Below are 21,172 nucleotides of genomic sequence, written 5' to 3' on the forward strand. Positions count from 1 at the left end.
CTAACCTGGGTGGCAGAGGTAAATTTGTAAGTTGGCAAAAAAGGAAAAAAGGAGCTCTAAATTAGGAGTAGGTTCTAGTCTAAAATATGAGTGGGGCATTGAGGCAGGAGGAATAAAGGAAAGACTATATATTAAACAAAGCAGCAGAAAATAGGACTATCAATACCCACAACAGAGATCTTTGGGGGGAGAATAAAAAACCTGAATATTCAGGCAAGACATAGTTAAGTGGCCCTTATGCAAATGAGACCAGTCTTCCGGCTACTTGGAAGAATTACCTCAGGCTCGTCCACAGTGTCGTAGATGGGCCCGACGGCCCTGGGCACCTTCAGCCTTCAGTGGCAAACCCCAGCTTTCTGGGCAAGGTTAGGTCATAGGTGGCTGGAGCAGGCCTGGAAGAGACTGAACCCTCCCTTAGAGGTGCGAGGGGGAAGCCTACCTTCCAGTGTCCCTTCTTCCTCACAGCAAAGGCATGTAAGCCTGGCAGGCTTTAGCTCAATGACCTTTCTTTCCACTATTGAAGCAGGGCCCTGATGGAGTCCTATGAGGCCCCATTGGGGCGTTGGAGCCTTTTGAGGGTGTATGCCAAGAGCTAGTATTTCACCTGATCTCTTTTGGGCTTTTTCTGCCTCTTGGTACCTTAAAAGCCATGCTCAGAAGATCTCGCTGAGGGGTTTGAGGATCCCTATCTGCCTATATAAACCTTTTCCGTATATCTGGAGCTATTTGGAAAAAGACAAAACAGTGTTATTAGCTGAATTAAATAAAAGAGGGTAGAAGTTTGCAGGAGAAAAGGATTTGGCGTCTCCTGTTCATCAACATTCAAAAGAAAAAATTTTAAAAGATAAGGTAGATTTGCAGGAATTCCAGGATATGACTCCCCCTTTTATATTTTTAAAATTGACCTTAAATATTTGCTGGGTGCACTTTAATAATACCTTGGCTTTAAAGATTGTAAGAAATACCTATAATTTGAAAGGTTTGACAAAATACAGTAAATGCTTTTGCTACATATGCAGGAACATTGTCAGTTTTAATCACATCAAGAAGTCCAATAATAGAAAATGCATACAGACAATGAGCTATAACATGCTTAGCAGCCTCTCCTGTTCTGGCAGAGACTACTATGAATCCAGAATAAGTATCCATTGTAACGTGGACATAGGACTGTTTGCCAAATGAAGGTATATGAGTAACATCCATTTGCCAAAGTTGTCCTGGTAGGAGTCCTTGAGGGTTAACTCCAAATGAAGGGACAGATTGTAGTATAGGACCCCATGGACAGGATATACCAATCTGCCGTGCTGCTTCCTGAGAAAGTTGAAACTGTTTACATAGGGCTGCAGCGTTTTGGTGATGAATAGTATGAGACTGAATTGCTCGATCTGTCATGGTTGCTCCAAATAATTTTCTTTTGAGTAGCTTGATCAACAAGGAGTGAGCTCAAATATGTCCTATAAAACATGGAGCTCTAGGCCCTGGCCGGTTGGCTCAGTGGTAGAGCATCGGCCTGGCGTGCAGAAGTCCTGGGTTCGATTCCCGGCCAAGGCACACAGGAGAAGCGCCCATTTGCTTCTCCACCCCTCCCCCTCTCCTTCCTCTCTGTCTCTTTCTTCCCCTCCCGCAGCCAAGGCTCCATTGGAGCAAAGATGGCCCGGGCGCTGGGGATGGCTCCTTGGCCTCTGCCCCAGGCACTAGAGTGGCTCTGGTGGCAACAGAGCAATGCCCCAGAGGGGCAGAGCATCGCCCCCTGGTGGGCAGAGTGTCGCCCCTGGTGGGCGTGCCGGGTGGATCCCGGTCGGGCGCATACGGGAGTCTGTCTGACTGTCTCTCCCCGTTTCCAGCTTCAGAAAAATACAAAAAAAAACAAAAACAAAAACAAAAAACCATGGAGCTCTATGTTGACGTACAAGTCTTTGAAGAAGGAGAAATTGCTGAAATAGTTCATCAGCAGTTGTCCCTAAGACAGCAGTCTCTATTGTGGAAACAACCATAAGTAAATAGTGAGAATCAGTTTGGCCTGTACAATTTGCAAAAGCAATTTGCCATTTAGTGGAAGTTTCCCAGAGCCATTGTTGTTGATCCTTTGAAAAAAGGAACAACAATAATTTGAGGCTCAAAACCTATAAGCTGTAAGGGTCGCCAATGCCCCTTGATAATCAAGGAGGCGACAAGATCAAAATTCGAAGATAAAACTTTTTTAGAAGTAACAGCCAAATGTATCTATTCAGTAGGACTGAAGCTTTCCACAGTAGTCTCGTTGGAGTATAACTTGAGGGATACATTAGTAAGGCCATTGATTCTTCAGGATTTATGCGTTTTAGTTGTGCTTGTTGCAAGGCCTTAAAGCTTGTTATCCCACAGGTGTAGTAAGTAGCCGAGGAGAAGCTGGTTCAGCTGAGCCTCTAAGAATATCAAAAAGTAGTTTCAAGAGGGAGAGAACGCAGTCTGAGTGGTAAAAAAAAAAAAAAAAAAAAAAAAAAGTGGTTTCAGTTCCCCGGTAGTTAATTTCAAGGAAGGTCTAAGCCAATTATGTCTCCTAACAGTTTCTGGAAATCATTTAAAGTTTGCAAATGATCTATCCTGATTTCGATTTTCTGTGGATGAATTTGTTGTCCCTCAATAATTTGTCCTAAATAAGAAAAAGCTAAAGATTGCTGTACTTTTTTAGGAGCTATAAAAAAGTCCTGATTCTTTCAAAGAATATTCTAGTTGTTGCAAAATGATCAACACAGTGTCTTTATCTGGATGAGCGATAAGAATATTATCCATATAAGGAATTATGTATGCCTTAGGGTGCTGCCTTCGTACTGGAGAGATAGCTTGAGAAATGTATTTTTGGCACAAGGTAGGACTGTTAGCCATACCTTGAGGCAAAACTCTCCACTGGTATTGCTTTTACCAATTGAGCAGCTGCCTTAAGTTTCTCCTGAGAAAGGGGCCATTGGTCTACCCATACAGGATTATCTGATTTTCAAGTAATTGGGTCTGCACAATGCATGATTGAGGTAGCAGGAGCTACCAAGGCCCCTATGCTAAATTTTGATATCCTAATCCACACCTTCTGGTATTGGGTGCCACTTCTATGGGGATGAGAATTCCTCGCTGTTCTTTCCCTAGTCCCTTGGTGGGAAAAAATCCCTGATCAAGCATTTGAGTGCTAACTAAACTATTAGGACTTACAAGCAATGCCCCCATATTTTTCAAAACATCTCTACCCCACAAATTAACTGGCAATCCAGGGAACACATAAAGCTGAAAAAATCCAGAATGACCTTCTTTATCTTCCCATTGTAAAAAACTAGAACTTTGTTGAGGGGATTTACTCTGCCCTATACCTTGTAATTCATGGCTGCTGCATGAGTGGGCCAGGAAGGAGGCCAATGTAGCTTAGCAATAACAGATACATCAGATCCAGTATCTAAAAGTCCTTTAAATTTACACCCTTGTATTGTTAGTTCCATTTCAGGGCATTCCTGACCTATTTTTTTAATCCAATTGGCAAAATCAGAGGAGCCAAATCACCAATTTCCTTGGGGCCCCTTTTGCAGGATGTGGCCTGAGAAGCAGAATTAGCATCCTTATACTATTCTTCTAACTGCCTGAATTAGCCGTGAGACAAATTCTTGAAATGACTTATTAGGGCCCTGCTTAATTTTGCTCAGTTCCTTTGTTTTGCCTAACTGAGTATAACCTTGCACATAAACAAGACAGTTTATACACAAAAAACACAAGTATAACATATAACTTTGATTAATCCTAATACTTAAATTGCTATTTGGCTCCTAACTCTGAACACACTTCACAATGCACTAACCAAATCAGTAAGTCTTTTTTTTTTTTTGTATTTTTCTGAAGCTGGAAACGGGGAAAGACAGTCAGACAGACTCCCGCATGCGCCCGACCGGGATCCACCCGGCACGCCCACCAGGGGCGACGCTCTGCCCACCAGGGGGCGATGCTCTGCCCCTCCAGGGCGTTGCTCTGCCGCAACCAGAGCCACTCTAGCGCCTGGGGCAGAGGCCAAGGAGCCATCCCCAGCGCCCGGGCCATCTTTGCTCCAGTGGAGCCTTGGCTGCGGGAGGGGAAGAGAGAGACAGAGAGGAAGGAGGGGGTTGGGGGTGGAGAAGCAAATGGGCGCTTCTCCTATGTGCCCTGGCTGGGAATCGAACCTGGGTCCCGCCGCACGCCAGGCTGACTCTCTACCGCTGAGCCAACGGCCAGGGCCAAATCAGTAAGTCTTAAGGATCTACATTCTATTCTATTTAAATTTAAATGAGAGCTCCTCACAAGTTCTATAAACATTTTATTTTTTCTAAATATTAGAGCCAGTATTTCCAATTTTTGCTTGCAAAAAAACCTTAATTCAGGCCTTAAAAACAGACACATTTTGACAACATTAAACAAAGACTAAACAGAAACAAAAATTAGATGAACCAGACAAACCAGAGAGAAACCCAGGATTTCAGAGCACATCCAGATTAGAAAGATGCCTGCCTGATATTAGGGCATTTTCAGAGGGACTGAAGGATGTGACTAAACAAAATCTCCCCGAGAAAATTTGCTCTCGGCAGCTGCTGGGATATTTTCTATAGTCAGATCCAACACAGGTCTCCTGCCTCAACCTCCAGGCAAAGAACAAGAAATAAACAAAATGATAGTTCAGAAGACTGCAGTCAAAACATTAAAGAAAATCAGACCATGACAGGAAAAGCTGCAATCTTCCTAATACCTGAGTCTCCTTTCCATTCTCAAGAAAGTCCAACTTCCACAGCAAATAATTACCCCCGGAGAGACAAGCACAAGCAATCACCTTCCAGTCATTTGGGGGAAGAGCCTTTGCCCTAATAGTATCTAATAAACCAAGTGAAAAAGGGGCAGTAGGCCCATACTGAGCACAAGCAAGTTTAAACTCTTTCAGAGTTCTAAAAGGTACAGGTTCATGTTCTCGCACTAGTCTCTCTGTATCATCCTGTTTTTCTATAACAGGAAAAGGGGTAAAGCCATCATTTATTGTTTCCCCTACATTTCGAGCCTGACCTATAGATTGTTGGAGAGGGGATTTCCCAGATTTTGAGCTATAGACTCCGCAATCAGCCTGATAGGGAACGGAGGAGCAGAGGGTTGAATGTAGGAAGGAGCTGAGGGCAGCGGAGGCCCCGTGGCTAAGGCAGCCATAGCCATGGATTTTTTATCCCCCCTGTCATCCTCAGACTCCAAGTTATCCTTGTATTCACATCCCTCTGTTTCCAGCTCACCCTGATACTCTTTAGATAACGATTTGTCTTCATACAGAAACATTTCTACATAAAGGTCCCTTATTTTTTACCCTATCTGTCCCATAATCTTTTACTCCCAACTACACTTTCCCCAAAAACTTTCTTTTTTTTTTTTTTTTTTTATATAAATAAATTTTTATTTTAATGGGGTGACATCAATAAATCAGGGTACATACATTCAAAGAAAACATTTCCAGGTTATCTTGTCATTTAGTTATGTTGCATACCCATCACCCAAAGAGAGATCGTCCTCTGCCACCCTCCATCCAGTTCTCTCTATACCCCTCCCCCTCCCCTCCCCCTCTCCCTCCTTCCCTCCCCCCACCCCCCATAGCCACCACACTCCTGTTCATGCCTCTCAGTCTCGCTTTTATGTCCCACTAATGTATGGAATCCTGCAGTTCCTGTTTTTTTTCTGATTCGCTTATTTCACTCCGCACAATGCTACCAAGACTCCACCATTCCGCTATAAGTGATCCAATGTCACCATTTCTCCTAGCTGAATAATATACCATGGTGTATATGTGCCCCATCTTCTTCATCTAGTCCTCTATTTTTTTTACAGTGATTAAAAGCCTTTAAGCAAACTCTTGGCCAATACAGCAAGAATCTATAAATGAGTAGTGTCCTTAACATGTTCCCCAAGTCCAAGTTGGCCCCCTCACCATGCCAAATCCCTGAAAAATGCAACCCAACCACAGTTCAGTCTGTTAGGAGCTGTCACAGGGAGCAGGAGTCCAGGAAAGTTCCCCACAGGAAAAGTCCGTATGGCACTGGAATTGTTGTCACCATTCTATACTTTGCAGCTCATGTCCAAGTCCCAATGACCGCTGCTTCTAGCTGGTAATGATTCAGGTAGACTGGAAAAAGCCATTTGCAGCATGCGTGGATATGGAGCTTCTGTTCTCCTCTGCCTGGAGAGTTGAGACCAGGTTGCTTTTCCCTGGAGCTCTGTGACTGTGGCCTGGTAAAGAGAACCTTGGGATACACTAAGCTGGGTGGCAAAGGTAAATTCATAATACAAGTTGGCAAAAGGAGGAAAGAGAGCTCTAAATTAAGAGTAGGTCCCAGCCTGAAATATGAGTGGGGCATTGAGGTAGGAGGAATAAAGGAATCACTATATATTAAGCTAAGCAGCAGAAAATAGGACTATCAACACCCACAACAGAGATCTTTGAGGGAAGAATAAAGAACCTGACTATTCAGGCAAAACATAGTTAAGTGGCCCTTGTGCAAATGAGATCAGTTTACCTGCTTCTTGGAAGAAATACCCTAGGCTCGTCCACAGTGTCGTAGATGGGGTCGACGGCCCTGGGCACCTTCAGCCTTCAGTGGCAAACCCCAGCATTCTGGGCAAGGTTAGGTCATAGGTGGCTGGAGCAGGCCTGGAAGAGACTGAACCCTCCCTTAGAGGAGCGAGGGGGAAGCCCACCTTCCAGTGTCCCTGTTTCCTCACAGCAGAGGTGTGTAAGCCTGGCAGGCTTTAGCTCAATGACCTTCCTTTCCACTATTGAAGCAGGACCCAGATGGCATCCTATGAGACCCCTTTGGGGTGCTGGAGCCTTTAAGGGTGTATCCTAAAAGCTGGTAGTTCCCCCTGATCTCTATTGGGCTTTTTCTGCCTCTAGGTATCTTAAAAGCCATTCTCAGAAGGTCTCGCTGAGGGGTTTGAGGATCCCCATCCGCCTATATAAATCTTTTCCATATATCTGGAGCTATTTGGAAAAAAGACAGAACAGTGTTATTAGCTAGATCTAATAAAGAAGGTAGATTTGGTGTCTCCTGTTCATCAGCTTTCAAAAGAAATGTAAATTTTTTTTTTTTTAAGTAAAAAGCATGATATGGTAGACCCGTTGGAGTCATTGGCCTGGTGTGCAGGATTCCCAGGTTCCATTCCCGGCCAGAGCACACAGGAGAAGCGCCCATCTACCTCTCCACCCCTCCCCCTCTCCCCCCTCCCGGTCCCTCTCCTCCCGCCCACAGCCAAGGCTCCACCGGAGCAAATCCACCCTGGGCACTAAGGATGGCCCCATGGCCTTCGCCCTAGTTGCTAGAATGACTCCGGTCGCAACAGAGCAACATCCCAGATGGGCAGAGCATTCCCCCTGGTAGGCATGCCAGGTGGATCCCAGTCAGGCGCATGCAGGAGTCTGTCTTCTTGCCTCCCCATCCCCATCCTCAGAAATATACAAAAAATAAATAAATAAAAGAAAAAATACAAAAAAAAAGAAAAAAGGGGGGGGGCATTCCCTTGTGCTAAAGCACCAGGAAGCATGGAGTGAGCTTGAGTATGTCCTATGAAACATGGAGCTCTATGTTTACATATAAGACTTTGAAGAAGGAGGAACTGCTGAAATAGTTTGTCAGCATTTGTCCCTAAGACAGCAGTCTTTATAGTGGGAACACCATACGTAAATATTTGCTGTCTGTCTAGAGATTAAGGGGGGAATATGGCCAATGCTGAAAAGCCATGATCTTTGTGCCCCTCCCCTCCCCCAACCCCCTCCCTCTCCTCCCCCCACCCTGTAACCCCAACACTGTTGTTCATGTCTCTGAGTCTCATCTTTATGTCCCACCTATGTGTGGAAACATATAGTTCTTAGTTTTTTCTGATTTACTTCTTTCACTCAGTATAATGTTATCAAGGCCCATCCATGTTGTTGTAAAAGATCCTATGTCATCATTTCTTATGGCTGAGTAGTATTCCATAGTATATATATACCAAAGCTTTTTAATCCACTCATCCTCTGATGGACACTTGGGCTGTTTCCAAATCTTTGCTATTGTGAACAATGCTGCCATAAACATGGGGGTGCATTTCTTCTTTTCAAACAGTGCTATGGTGTTCTTGGGGTATATTCCTAACAGTGGTATAGCTGGGTCAAAAGGCAGTTCGATTTTTAATTTCTTGAGGTATCTCCATACTGTTTTCCACAGTGGCTGCACCAGTCTGCATTCCCACCAGCAGTGCAGGAGGGTTCCCTTTTCTCCACATCCTCGCCAGCACTTATTCTGTGTTGTTTTATTGATGAGCGCCATTCTGACTGGTGTGAGGTGATATCTCATTGTGGTTTTAATTTGCGTTTCTCTAATCATTAATGATGTTGAACATTTTTTCATATGCCTATTGGCCATCTGTGTGTCCTCTTTGGAGAAATGTCTATTCATTTCTTTTGCCCATTTTTGGATTGGATTGTTTGTCTTCCTGGTATTAAGTTTTACAAGTTCTTTATAAATTTTGGTTATTAACCCCTTATCAGACGCTATGTCAAATATATTCTCCCATTGTGTAGTTTGTCTTTTTATTCTGTTCTTATTGTCTTTAGCTGTGCAGAAGCTTTTTAGTTTGATAAAGTCCCATTTGTTTATCCTGTCTTTTATTTCACTTGCCTGTGGAGACAAATCAGCAAATATATTGCTGCGAGAGATGTCAGAGAGCTTACTGCCTATGTTTTCTTCTAAAATGCTTATGGTTTCATGGCTTACATTCAAGTCTTTTATCCATTTTGAGTTTATTTTTGTGAGTGGTGTAAGTTGGTGGTCTAGTTTCATTTTTTTGCAGGTAGCTGTCCAGTTTTCCCAACACCATTTGTTGAAGAAGCTGTCTTTACTCCATTGTATTGTCTTACCTCCTTTGTCAAATATCAGTTGTCCATAGAGCTGTGGGTTTATTTCTGAGTTCTCTGTTCTGTTCCATTGATCTATGTGCCTGTTCTTATGCCAGTACCATGCTGTTTTGAGTACAATGGCCTTATAATATAACTTGATATCTGGAAGTGTGATACCTCCCGGTTTTTTCTTCCTTTTCAGGATTGCTGAGGCTATTCGTGTTCTTTTTTGGTTCCATATAAATTTTTGGAATATGTGTTCTATGTCTTTGAAGTAAGTCATTGGTATTTTCATTGGTATTGCATTGAATTTATAAATTGCTTTGGGTAATATAGACATTTTAATGATGTTTATTCTTCCTAACCATGAGCACGGTATATGCCTCCACTTATTCGTATCTTCCCTGATTTCTTTTATCAATGTTTTATAATTTTCTGAGTACAAGTCTTTAATCTCCTTGGTTAGATTTATTCCTAGGTACTTTATTTTTTTTGTTGCAATGGTAAAGGGGATTGATTCCCTGATTTCTCTTTCTGACAGTTCATTATTAGTGTATAAAAATGCCTCTGATTTCTGAGTATTGATTTTATATCCTGCCACCTTGCCAAATTCTTTTATCAGGTCTAGTAGTTTTTTGACTGAAACTTTAGGGTTTTCTATATACAATATCATGTCATCTGCAAATAATGATAGTTTTACTTCTTCTTTTCCAATTTGGATGCCTTTTATTTCTTTTTCTTGTCTGATTGCTGTGGCGAGGACTTCCAGAACTGTGTTGAATAAGAGTGGTGAAAGGGGGCAACCCTGCCTTGTTCCTGATCTTAAGGGGATAGCTTTTAATTTTTGCCCATTGAGTATGATGTTGGCTGTGGGTTTGTCATAGATGGCCTTTATCATGTTGAGGTATATTCCCTGTATTCCCACTTTGCTGAGAGTTTTGATCATGAATGGGTGCTGGACTTTATCAAATGCTTTTTCTGCATCTATTGAAATTATCATGTGGTTTTTCTCCTTTCTTTTGTTTATGTGATGAATCACATTGATTGATTTGCGAATATTGTACCAGCCTTGCCTCCCAAGAATAAATCCTACTTGATCATGGTGTATGATTTTTTCCATATATTGCTGGATCCGGTTTGCTAATATTTTATTGAGGATTTTTGCATCTAAGTTCATCAGGGATATTGGCCTATAATTTTCTTTTTTTGTGTTGTCTTTGCCTGGTTTTGGAATCAGAATTATGCTCGCCTCATAAAAGGAGTTTGGAAGTCTTCCTTCCTCTTGAATTTTTTGAAATAGCTTGAGAAGGATAGGAGTTAGTTCTTCTTTGAATATTTGGTAGAATTCACTTGTGAAGCCATCAGGCCCAGGACTTTTATTTTTGGGGAGTTTTTTGATAGCTGTTTCAATCTCATTTGTTGTAATTGGTCTGTTTAGGTTTTCTGATTCTTCCAGATTGATTTTTGGAAGATTATATGATTCAAGGAATTTGTCCATTTCATCTAGGTTGTCTAGTTTTTTGGCGTACAGTTCTTCATAGTATTTTCTTACAATATTTTGTATTTCTGTTGTGTCAGTTGTTATTTCTCCACTCTCGTTTCTAATTTTATTTATTTGAGTCCCCTCTCTTTTTTTCTTGGTGAGTCTTGTTAAAGGTTCATCGATCTTGTTTACCTTTTCAAAGAACCAGCTCCTGGTTTCATTGATCCTCTGTATTGTTTCTTTAGCCTCTATGTCACTTATTTCTGCTCTGATCTTTATTATTTCCTTCCTTCTACTAGCTCTGGGCTTTACTTGCTGTTCTTTTTCTAGTTCTTTTAGATGCAGGGTTAAGTTGTTAATTTGAGCTTTTTCTAGCTTCTTGAGGTATGCCTGTAATGCTATAAACTTCCCTCTCAGGACTGCTTTTGCTGTGTCCCATAAATTTTGAGTTGATGTATGCTCATTATCGTTTGTTTCTAGGAATTTTTTAATTTCTTTTTTGATCTCAATGTTAACCCATTCATTGTTTAATAACGTGCTATTTAGTTTCCAAGTGTTTGAATGTTTTTCAATTTTTCTATTGTGGTTGATTTCTAGTTTAATGCCATTGTGATCAGAGAAAGTGTTCGATATGATTTCAATCTTCTTAAATTTGTTGAGCCCGCTTTTGTGCCCTAACATGTGGTCTATTCTAGAGAATGTCCCATGAGCGCTTGAAAAGAATGTATATTCTGCTCTTTTAGGGTGAAAGGTTCTGAAGATATCTATTAAATCGAGTTCATCTAATATGTCCTTTAAGTCTGCTGTTTCTTTGTTAATTTTCTTTCTTGAGGACCTATCTAATGATGTTAATGGGGTATTGAAATCTCCTACTATTATAGTATTGCTGTTGATCTCGCCCTTTAAGTCTATCAAAGTGTGCTTTATATATTTAGGTGCTCCTATATTAGGTGCGTAGATATTTATAATGGTTATATCTTCCTTTTGTATTGCTCCCTTTATCATTATGTAGTGACCTTCTTTATCTCTAACTATGGTCTTTGTTCTAAAGTCCATTTTGTCTGATATAAGTATTGCTACCCCAGCTTTTTTTTCATTTCCATTTGCGTGAAATATTTTTTTCCATCCTTTTATCTTCAGTCTGTGTGCATCTTTTGATTTAAGGTGTGTCTCTTGTAGACAGCATATGTATGGGTCCTGTTTTCTTATCCACGCAGCTACCCTATGTCTCTTGATCGGATCATTTAATCCATTAACATTTAAGGTTATTACTGATATGTAATTGTTTATTGCCATTTTTTTTCTTTAAAACTGTTTTTCTCTTTTGCTATATTCTTTTTTTCCTTTGATCTGTTTACAACAGGTCCCTTAGCATTTCTTGCAGCCTTGGTTTGGTTGTAGTGAAATCCTTTAGTTTTTTTTTGTCTGTAAAGCTTTTTATTTCTCCTTCAATTTTAAATGATAGCCTTGCTGGATAAAGTAGTCTTGGTTGTAGGTTCTTGTTCTGCATTACTTTGAATATTTCTTGCCATTCCCTTCTGGCCTCAAGTGTTTCTGTTGAGAAGTCAGAAGTCATCCTTATGGGGGCTCCTTTGTAGGTGATTGTCTTTTTTTCTCTAGCAGCTTTTAATATTTTCTCTTTATCATTTAGCTTTGGTAATTTAATTATGATGTGTCTTGGTGTTGGTTTCTTTGGATTTCTCCTTAATGGAGTTCTCTGTGCTTCCTGAACATGTGAAATATTTTCCTGCCTTAATTGGGGGAAGTTTTCCGCTATAATATGTTTGAACAAAGTCTCTATCCCTTGTTCTTTCTCTTCTTCTTCAGGAACCCCTATGATGCGGATGTTATTTCTCTTCATGTTGTCACAGAGCTCTCTTAGAGTTTCCTCAGACTTTTTGAGTCTCTTTTCTTTTTTCTGCTCTGCTTCCATGCCTTTATTTATTGTGTCCTCTAACTCACTGATTCGATTCTCTGCTTCATCCATCCTGCTTTTAATTCCTTCCATTGTATTCTTTATTTCAGATATTGTATTTGTCATTTCTGTCTGATTCTTTTTTATTATTTCAATGTCCTTTTTTATATTTGTTATCTCTTTATTTAGGTTTTCGTAATGGCCATCTATGGTGGTTCTAATATCTTTGAGCATCCTAACAATCGTTATTTTAAACTCTGCATCTGGTAATTTGGTTATATCTGATTCACTTAGGTCCTTTTCTGGGGATTTCTCTTGGTTTATTTGTGTTGTATTTCTCTGCCTCCGCATTTTCTCTTCACGAGAGTGGCTGTGATCACGTGCTCGGGTGCACAAGGGTTGGTGGCCTTGGCCTTTGCCCCGCCCCCGTGTGTGATGTTATGCTCGGTCCTGAGGGCACTGGCAAGCACCTTTGCTCAGCTGCGGGTCTCCGCCTGTTTCCGAGCTTTCGCCCTGCCTTTGCAGGATGATCCCACTCAAGGAACAGCTGCTAGCCTTGGCTCTACCACCAGGAAAGGCTGCGTGCCCAAGCTCAGCTTCGTAGCGGAACTCCGCCTCTTCTGGGCTTTTGGCTCCACCCCCGCGGGAGGAGCCTGCTACCAAGTCAGACCGCAAGCCTGGGTTGCACAGGTGGGGCAGGGATGTGCTCCTCTGCCCTTGCTCCGGGGCTGGTTTCTACCCTTTCTGGGTTTCCCGCCCTTCTCCCGGAGGCTGGATTACAGGCTGCCGGCAGCTGAGCTTAGCCGCTTTTGCACGCCCCCTTCTCCCTAGCCGGGCAAGATTGAGCTCACACCTGAGCCCACTGGTGGCCAGCCGGCTTCCGCCCCTGCCAGCAGAACCGCGCTTTTGTCTCCCGCTGCCGCCCGCTCTCCGGTGCGCCCTCAGCCGTGTGGGTGGGGGCGTTGCAGCTCGGACCCTAAGACTCACTACTGTAGACCCGAAAGCTCCCTCCTTCTATGCGACTCTGCTCTGAATGCCGCGGGGGAGCTTGTTTGGCTGCTCTCCTGCTTCCCTTTGCTGGTATTGCTGTTTCTGGGGGAAATATTCACTTCAGCTTTGGGGAGTGACTCGTCCCAGGGGTTAGAGTGGCTATCTCCCAAAAATGTTTCTCCCTATGCCTCCTAGATTGCACTCTCTTCCTGTTACTGTGGTTCTCTCCCCTCTCCCTCCGTCTCTAGGAGCCCCGGGTGAGTGTTTATGAGAGAGATGTTCTGTGTGGTCCCTTTAAGAAGGATCCTGGGTCTGAGAAATCAGACTCTCTCACAAACAGTATCCTGACTTGTTTCCAGCTAAATACTGTCCTTATGCTTCTTCTGGGCTCTGGGGCTGCAGGCTGGGGCTTTGTTCCTGGGGCTCAGGGCCCTTTCCCCTCTGCTAAACTCACTTCCCGCCACGCGAGTCTCTCCCTGCTGCCGTTCGCTCCGAGAAGCTGGGCAGCCCTCTCCGCGTTTCCGCTTTTCCTACCAGTCTCTGGGTGGCTTCTTCAGCGTTCCTGGGTTGAAGAGTCCTTTTAGTTTAGTCCAAAGTTGGTTTTTCCAGTTGATAGTTCATAAAATTAGTTTGTAATCCACATTGGTTCTGGGAGGTAGATGCTGGTACGTTCGCCTACTCCAGCGCCATCTTGTCTCTCCAAAACTTTACTTACTGTGTGCACTTCACTTTGGGGAGTTCCGTCACCTTCCTTCAGTTTTAGTTTCCTCGTACTCAAGTCGTCTGTTTGGGCGCCACTTGCCGCAGACCAACGCGCCTCCTAATAACGGTGCAGAATTAAGGAAACACGGAGGACTCTTCAAAATGCCTGGCAGTATCTGAGTGCCCCATAGCCCCAGTTCGCTTTATTATATAGCCATATGCAAATCAAGGACCCTGATACAAAGTTGCACATCCAAGGCTAAGACAGGAACTCTCCCAAGGCAAAAACAGGATACATTAGTGAAATCTACCAACATCTGAACAAACAAAGAGTCAGAGGAAGGGCATGTATATTGCTTCCAGCAACCCAAGGAAGCAAGTAGAGTGGGTGCAAATACTCAGCATCATAACCAATATGGAGGTGGAGGGGGGAGAACTTAGCCTTTTGCTAAGCCTCGAATCTAAACAATGGCTTTTTGCCATTTACGGTCCACAACAATCAACAAGGGAAAAAAAGATAGGGCAGAGTCCAGCAGAAAGCAGGTGTAAGCTGCCAAAGGGGGGGCGAGGACATGGAGAGAGCAGATTCCCCCCACAGCTACATGGGACAACATGCGTGAAGTGTTGCCAATCAGGGAAGCTCACCTTGGCGTCCAGGGTTTTCGTTGGGTGTAGTCACATAGGCATGAAGTGTCCACATGTCTAACCTTGGTTACTCAAGTCTCCAGCACTCTAAGAAGTCATACAGATCCAGTGTGGCCCAGGGCCCCAGGCAAACAAAAACCAGTGTTCATCATAAATCACTTTGTTAGTATAAACTATCCAGCACAGTGGACCTAAGTCCCCAGGTGTACAAAGATGTTCATGTCAGGCGGCATGGAGATGAACACCCAGGGTCTGGTTAAGGGCCAGACTGAAAAACTTGGGAACTTGCAGAGTTTGGACAACCCCAGGCTGCTGAGTTAACCCTTTCCTGTACAGATCCCAGGGTGGGGCTTAAAGCTAGGATGTGAGCATTTAGCCAGACCTGTGCTAAATGCAATGTCACTTAGCTGCTCTGTGAATATACCCCACCCTCAAAACTGAATCCCGGCCTGGTATGTTGCAATTTGCAGCCTACAGAAGTTCTGTCAGGTCGGTTTATCTGAGTGGGGCTGTGCTGGGAAGAGAATAGAAGACTCTGTCCGGTGCCTCTTGGCTCACGTGTGACCTGCCAGTGCCCACGGTGCCCTATGTCTGTGTCGTTAGGGTGATCAGAACACGGCGCTGAAGGGACAGCTCAGGCATATTGGAGTGTTAGGTTATTTGAGTGAATGGACATAGCTCAGCGTGACAGGGTTTTGTTCCTTGTGTTTCAGAAAATTGTTAAGCAAATAGTGGAAAAGACGCATCTCCACGTGCTTTGTACTCCTGTTCCTGAGGAGTTCTTGGACCAGAATGTGGTGTTTTTCCTGAGAAACACAAAAGGTACATTGCCGGTGTGTGTACACATGCTTGTGTGTATGTGAGAGTCTAAATATTGTTTTGGTGCGAGTCTAAATTTTTACATTTTCTTCAGAATATGACTTTTTATTAGTACAGCCCTCATTTTTCATGGATTCCAAATTTGCAAAATTTATCCACTCAAATTTTTTGTAATGCCTAAATCAGTACTTGTAATACTTTTAAGGTCATTCCAAGGACATGTGCTGGGGGAAACATTTGAGTCACCTAACGTGCGTGTTCCCAGGTGAGGATGGGACAAGGTGACACTCTGCCATCTTGTTTCAGCTCCAGCTGTAAAGAGGTGTCCTTATCATGATCTGTTTAGGCCGTAGTTTTCACACTTTTGTGCTTTTTGTTGGTGATTCCACTGTTTAAAATAGCCCTAAGCATAGTGCACAAGCGCTGTCTAGTGTCCTTAAGCGCAGGAAGGCTGGGATGTCCTTTTGAGAGAAGACTTAGATAAGCTTTGTGGTGTTGTGAGCGATAGATAACGCTGTTGGCTATGAGGAACTGATGCGAAGGGAGAGACAGGCAAAGCAGGGGACCCAGCAGATGTTTCTAGAAAACCAAAATTGTTTCTCTCTTTGTCCAGCTGGGCCAGATCAGTGCATCTGTGTAGTACTTGGGTGCCATATGTGACAATCCATGAACCACAGTGTGTCAGTATGTATTGTGATATCTTAGGACAAGCAGTGCAGGCCACCAGCCATGAAAACTGAGTACATCTAGTACATGGCTGGAGGCAAAAGATAAACAACCGTTAGAAATGTAGCAATATTTTCCACTGAACTCTATGTATTCAACATCCAGGAAGCCCTACCCTAGAGACTTAGCCAAGAATAAGGCCAGCTAATCACACCTCCTACACCCTTGTAAACGCTGCTTGCTTGCTCAACCTAGATAGCCACCCTATATAAAGGAGCCATTTTAGAAGCTCAGGACTGCAGTGTTCCCTTGCGTGGGTTGCCTGCAGTCCCTGTGCAGGTTTGCAATAAAACTTATAAAATTCACTTTGGGTTTGCTGTGGTCTGTCTCCTGGGATGTAACACATGGAGGCCCCAGTGAGATAGGTCATGTAAGACCCCTCCTCACGGAGTGGGCTGTAGCAGACGTTGGTAGCTGGCCAGCCTCAGCCTCCGGCAGTTGCCGTTTGGAAACTGAATTTGGCAGATACGAAACATTTGGGAGTCTCGAGACTGTCTGGTAAGGAAGCTTCCTCTTTCAATATCTAGAAACAGACCTCTGGTTAGAGAACGGGTGTAGTGGAGCAGGCGGGATGCTACCTGATTTCTCCCCACCCGATCAGGGAACACAGGACGCTGCCTTCTCCCTTTTGGTTTCGGTTTAGAAGTTTTGTTTGTTTCGTGTGCATATTGGGTTTGTTTGTCTGCTTCGCCCATTGCTTCCTCACAGGATTCCTTCAAGAGTCAAGGGCCATGGGTCAGGGGCAATCCTACTGCCCTAACGCCTCTTCAGTGCTTGCTTGATAACTTTTTTGATTTCTCTTGCAGAGCACGAGACTATAAGACTCCTGTTGATTCCGCCACGTTGTGGACTCTTTGTGAACTAGAATGGCCAACCTTTGGTGTAGGGTGGCCCTCAGAGGGCACCTTCAATTTACCCACTCTTTGCTGTCAGGGCAAATGTCTATTGGGTCCCGCACCCTGACCAGATGCCCTATATAGATGTGTAGATTGACATAGCCACGGGAAGACCAGGTTATGTTAAGAAATTTTTTAAGAGCTATATTAAGGGAAATTCCTAAACAAGTCCACAAATTATAGGAACTAACTAAAGACATAAGAGAGTGCTGGAGGAAGTATAGAGTAGAAACTAGTTTCAGATATTCAGATATCACCTACTGACCCAAAGAAATTTTACCCATTTAGAAAATAAAGGGTAAGAATTAATATTAAAAAGATACATTGAGAACTCTCTGTAAATTAAAATGGCCAACTTAAGAGCAGACTGGCCAAACCAAGGATTGCTAGACCCATAGAAAACAGAGAGAGTCTAGCATACTATCACCAGCACCCACCCGCAGGCAGGTGGCACGGTCAGTATACAGCCCAGTACAGCAGCAGAGGTAGAGAAAGAAAAGGCAGCCAGGCTGCAGCTGGCTGCAGAAGAAGTGGCAGGCTCCCCTCACAGTTTTGGGCACCTGCCCCTCCCCCTTGGGCACTGGGAATCCCAGGCACCCTGACTGATTCCCTTATAGTGTATATAACAAAGAAACCTCTTTCTTAACTCAAGGGCTGAGCCACTGCTTGGTCAGGCAAAAGATAACAGTGCAGTAAGCTAGAGGCTGTCATTACCTTGCTACAGCCCCCTGCCCTCCTCTGCTTTGGCTCCGGGGAATCCCTGCCTCCTACCTGGAGCCAGACCCAAGGAGAAGATTTAGGGAATACGGCCCCTTCTAAACCCACTGCTTTAGCCATAATAGTCAAGAATTATAAGAAAAGGGTCCTCAGGGAATTATAGGGTTACTATGTCCCTGAGGAAATTGAGGACCTTAAGTAAACTAGAATACCCCACTGTTAAGAAAATAAGTTTATAAAATTGTGTGTTTTTTTTTAGTTTACTACCCCGACCCTTATAATGACTTAATGTTGTAAAGCTCTATAGGTCAAAAAGAGGGTTAGCATCTCTTTGCCAGCTAGGAAGCCACAAAATAGTAACTACATTTTGACCATTCCTTATTTTTCTCTGAAAATCAGTAGTTCATTAGAGATAGTAGTTTATAATCTTTTATTGTGAATCGTACTAAATTTATATTAATAATAAAGCATATAGAATTGTATAGTCTGTCAAATACAAAGACTTCCTTTTTGTACCAAGGATCTGTTGTTGTAAAAAACATTTTCTATATTAGAAATGTATATGTTATTTCAACAGTCTTTTAATTCTCCTTTTCATTTGCTATTTCATAGCCTGTAATGTTAAAATTTTAGTTTAAATATTAGGGGATATATAATAATTCAGTAATTGTTAATTGTTCAATGTTAGGTCACAAAACCCAGAGTGAAAAATATTACTGTTGATTAATTTAATAGAAGAATTCTTAACATAATAAGTAGAAAAGAGAACTCTAGAGACATAATCCTGAACCTCCACCTGATTTACCACCCTATCAAACTGCAATTGTTAAATCAGCTAAGTAAATAAGTACATTAGGAAAAGTGCAGAGGTGAAACTGCTCGGGTTTTACTTAATATTTCCTATAGAAATGTCATAGATTAGAGCCCTCATAGTTCCAACTGAGTTAAAGGGCAGGGTGCTGATTTAAGGTATCATAAGAACAATAGTTCAATTATAGCTGATAGTCAAGGAAGGAGAAAATAAGAAATAGTTTAAATTCTTTTTTTCCAAGTAACCTACAGAATTAGAAAGCTCAGAACCCCCTTTTTTCAGAGGAGCCTCAAGCCTGAACAGGACTGTTAGAAATCTGTACTGTACATAGGCTGCCCCACTTACAACAACTGAGACCACCTTAAGAAAATGTTTCTAATTGCCTAGCCTAAGTGGGACCCCACCACCCAAGCAAGTAAAGAAATTTTTAGACACTTTCCACCAGTTTCTGTTAGCCTGGATCAGAGAATATACTCAGAAAAACAACCATAAGTTTATCTAAGGTGTCAGAAGTTATTCAGGATCCTCAGAAGACCCTCACAGCTTTCTTAGACTATAGAAAGCTTACAGAGTCTATACAACCCTAGACTTAGAGGAGCCAGAAGATACTAAGGCAGTCAACTTAGCCTTTACATAGCATTCAGCTCTAGGAATTAGAAAAGAAATGTATTATAAGTTTTTCATTAGGTAGAAACATCGGCTGCTAAAACTAAGCATTTTAGAAGGGACGTTGCTCCTCCCTCACTCTCATGGCCATAAATAACTCTGACCCCTAAGATGGCTGGTTAGCCAAAGACGAGTAAGATTCCTAAAGGCAGGAATAACCTAAGACAGGCACAGTCGAAGAGGGGCCATCAGGAGAAGCCTTAAGAACCAGCAAAGGTGGCCGTGGCCGGTTGGCTCAGTGGTAGAGCGTCGGCCTGGCATACGGGAGTCCCAGGTTCGATTCCCGGCCAGGGCACACAGGAGAGGCACCCATTTGCTTCTCCACCCCTCCCCCTCTCCTTCCTCTCTGTCTCTCTCTTCCCCTCCCGCGGCGAGGCTCCATTGGAGCAAAGATGGCCCGGGCGCTGTGGATGGCTCCATGGCCTCTGCCCCAGGTGCTGGAGTGGCTCTGGTTGCAACAGAGCGACACCCCGGAGGGGCAGAGCATCGCCCCCTGGTGGGCATGCTGGGTGGATCCCGGTCGGGCGCATGCCGGAGTCTGTCTGTCTGCCTCCCCGTTTCTAGCTTCGGAAAAATGAAAAAAAAAAAAAAAAAAAAAAAAAAAAAGAACCAGCAAAGGTGAGGCTCAAACCCTCACCCTGGAGAACGTAGGAGACTGCTCTCCTGAAGTAGTGGTCATCATCCACTGTCCAGGCCACCTAGAGAGGAGGACTCCGTAGAAACTCTCAAGAAAAACCAAGCAAGCAGCTGATAATGCTACCAATAAGGTAGCCCTGAAACCAGTGGGGTTTTAGGAAATTTTAGTAACTTTTCTAGAACCCAGGTTGCCAAAGGGTTTTTTTTTTTTACAACCAATTAGAAATGTCAGACTTAGAATCTAATAGAGAAAGCATAATTTCTAAGTGTTTATTCTGTACCCAAATAAATATTAAGCAAAGTAAAGAAATTATAAAGAGAAACAGAGAGAGAACTTTCCCAGGTGAACGTTTAGAAATAGATTTTACTAAAGTAATTGACAGGTAGAAAACATGAATCGGATCTTAAAGGAAACTTTAAACTTGTTTTAAACCGGTAGAAAGTAGCCCACCTTACTCCCCTTAGCCTTCCTTAGGGTGAGGTACATCCCTTACAGGGAAGAATTCACTCCTTTTGAGATAATGTTTAAGAGACTCCCTCCCTTCCTACCGAAATTCAGAGAGGAAATAAAACAACTAAATTAAATAACCACTCCTTCCTTAAGTACTTACAGAAGGTGTCCCCAAACTACGGCCCATAGGCCGCATGCGGCCCTGAAGCCATTTATCTGGCCCCTGCCGCACTTCCGGAAGGGGCACCTCTTTCATTAGTAGTCAGTGTACTGGAGTACTGTATGTGGCGGCCCTCCAATGGTCTGAGGGACAGTGAACTGGCCCCCTGTGTAAAAAGTTTGGGGACCCCTGAGTCTTACAGGGTCTATAGATTACTCAGCAGGCTGTCCAAAAGACTGTCCAAGAGGTAATTTCAGCACTGCCAGAAGACCTAATACATCCCTTCCAGCCTGCAGACTCAGTATAGGTAAAGAAGTACACCACCCAAGGACTGACTCCCACGTGTACGGGTTCATACGCCATGATCCTAACCACTCCCACTACTGCCAAAGTAGAAGGCATACCCGCCTGGGTCCACCACAGCTGGCTGAAGCTTACAGTCCCTGCAGAGACACCCTTGTGGACAGCGGAGACTGACCCCACCAACTCTTGTAAGCTGACCCTGAGAAGGACAGCATGCCCTGCTTCAGCCACAAACCAGAAGTTGACCGGTCCTCGCATGGCTAATGCCTAGAGAAACTCACTAAGGACCTCCTTTTAATTAGACTTTAGAGAGGGAGGGGAACTAAGGTCAAAAGAAAGCCAGAACAAGTTGTCTTAAGAGTTAA

General features: G+C 43.3%; 1 protein-coding gene across 1 annotated transcript in view; it reads left to right on the top strand.

Moving 5' to 3' along the window:
* The window catches only part of DNAH10 (dynein axonemal heavy chain 10), a 135,871-nt gene that overhangs the window by 6,253 nt on the left and 108,446 nt on the right, over nt 1-21,172 (top strand). The window contains exon 4 of the mRNA XM_066260762.1: nt 15,336-15,444. Coding sequence (XP_066116859.1) covers nt 15,336-15,444 — 109 coding nt within the window. The remainder of the gene's footprint in view (nt 1-15,335; nt 15,445-21,172) is intronic.

This window comes from Saccopteryx bilineata, chromosome 2 (genome assembly GCF_036850765.1).
Source record: "Saccopteryx bilineata isolate mSacBil1 chromosome 2, mSacBil1_pri_phased_curated, whole genome shotgun sequence".
In the NCBI taxonomy this organism is placed as follows: Eukaryota; Metazoa; Chordata; class Mammalia; order Chiroptera; family Emballonuridae; genus Saccopteryx; species Saccopteryx bilineata.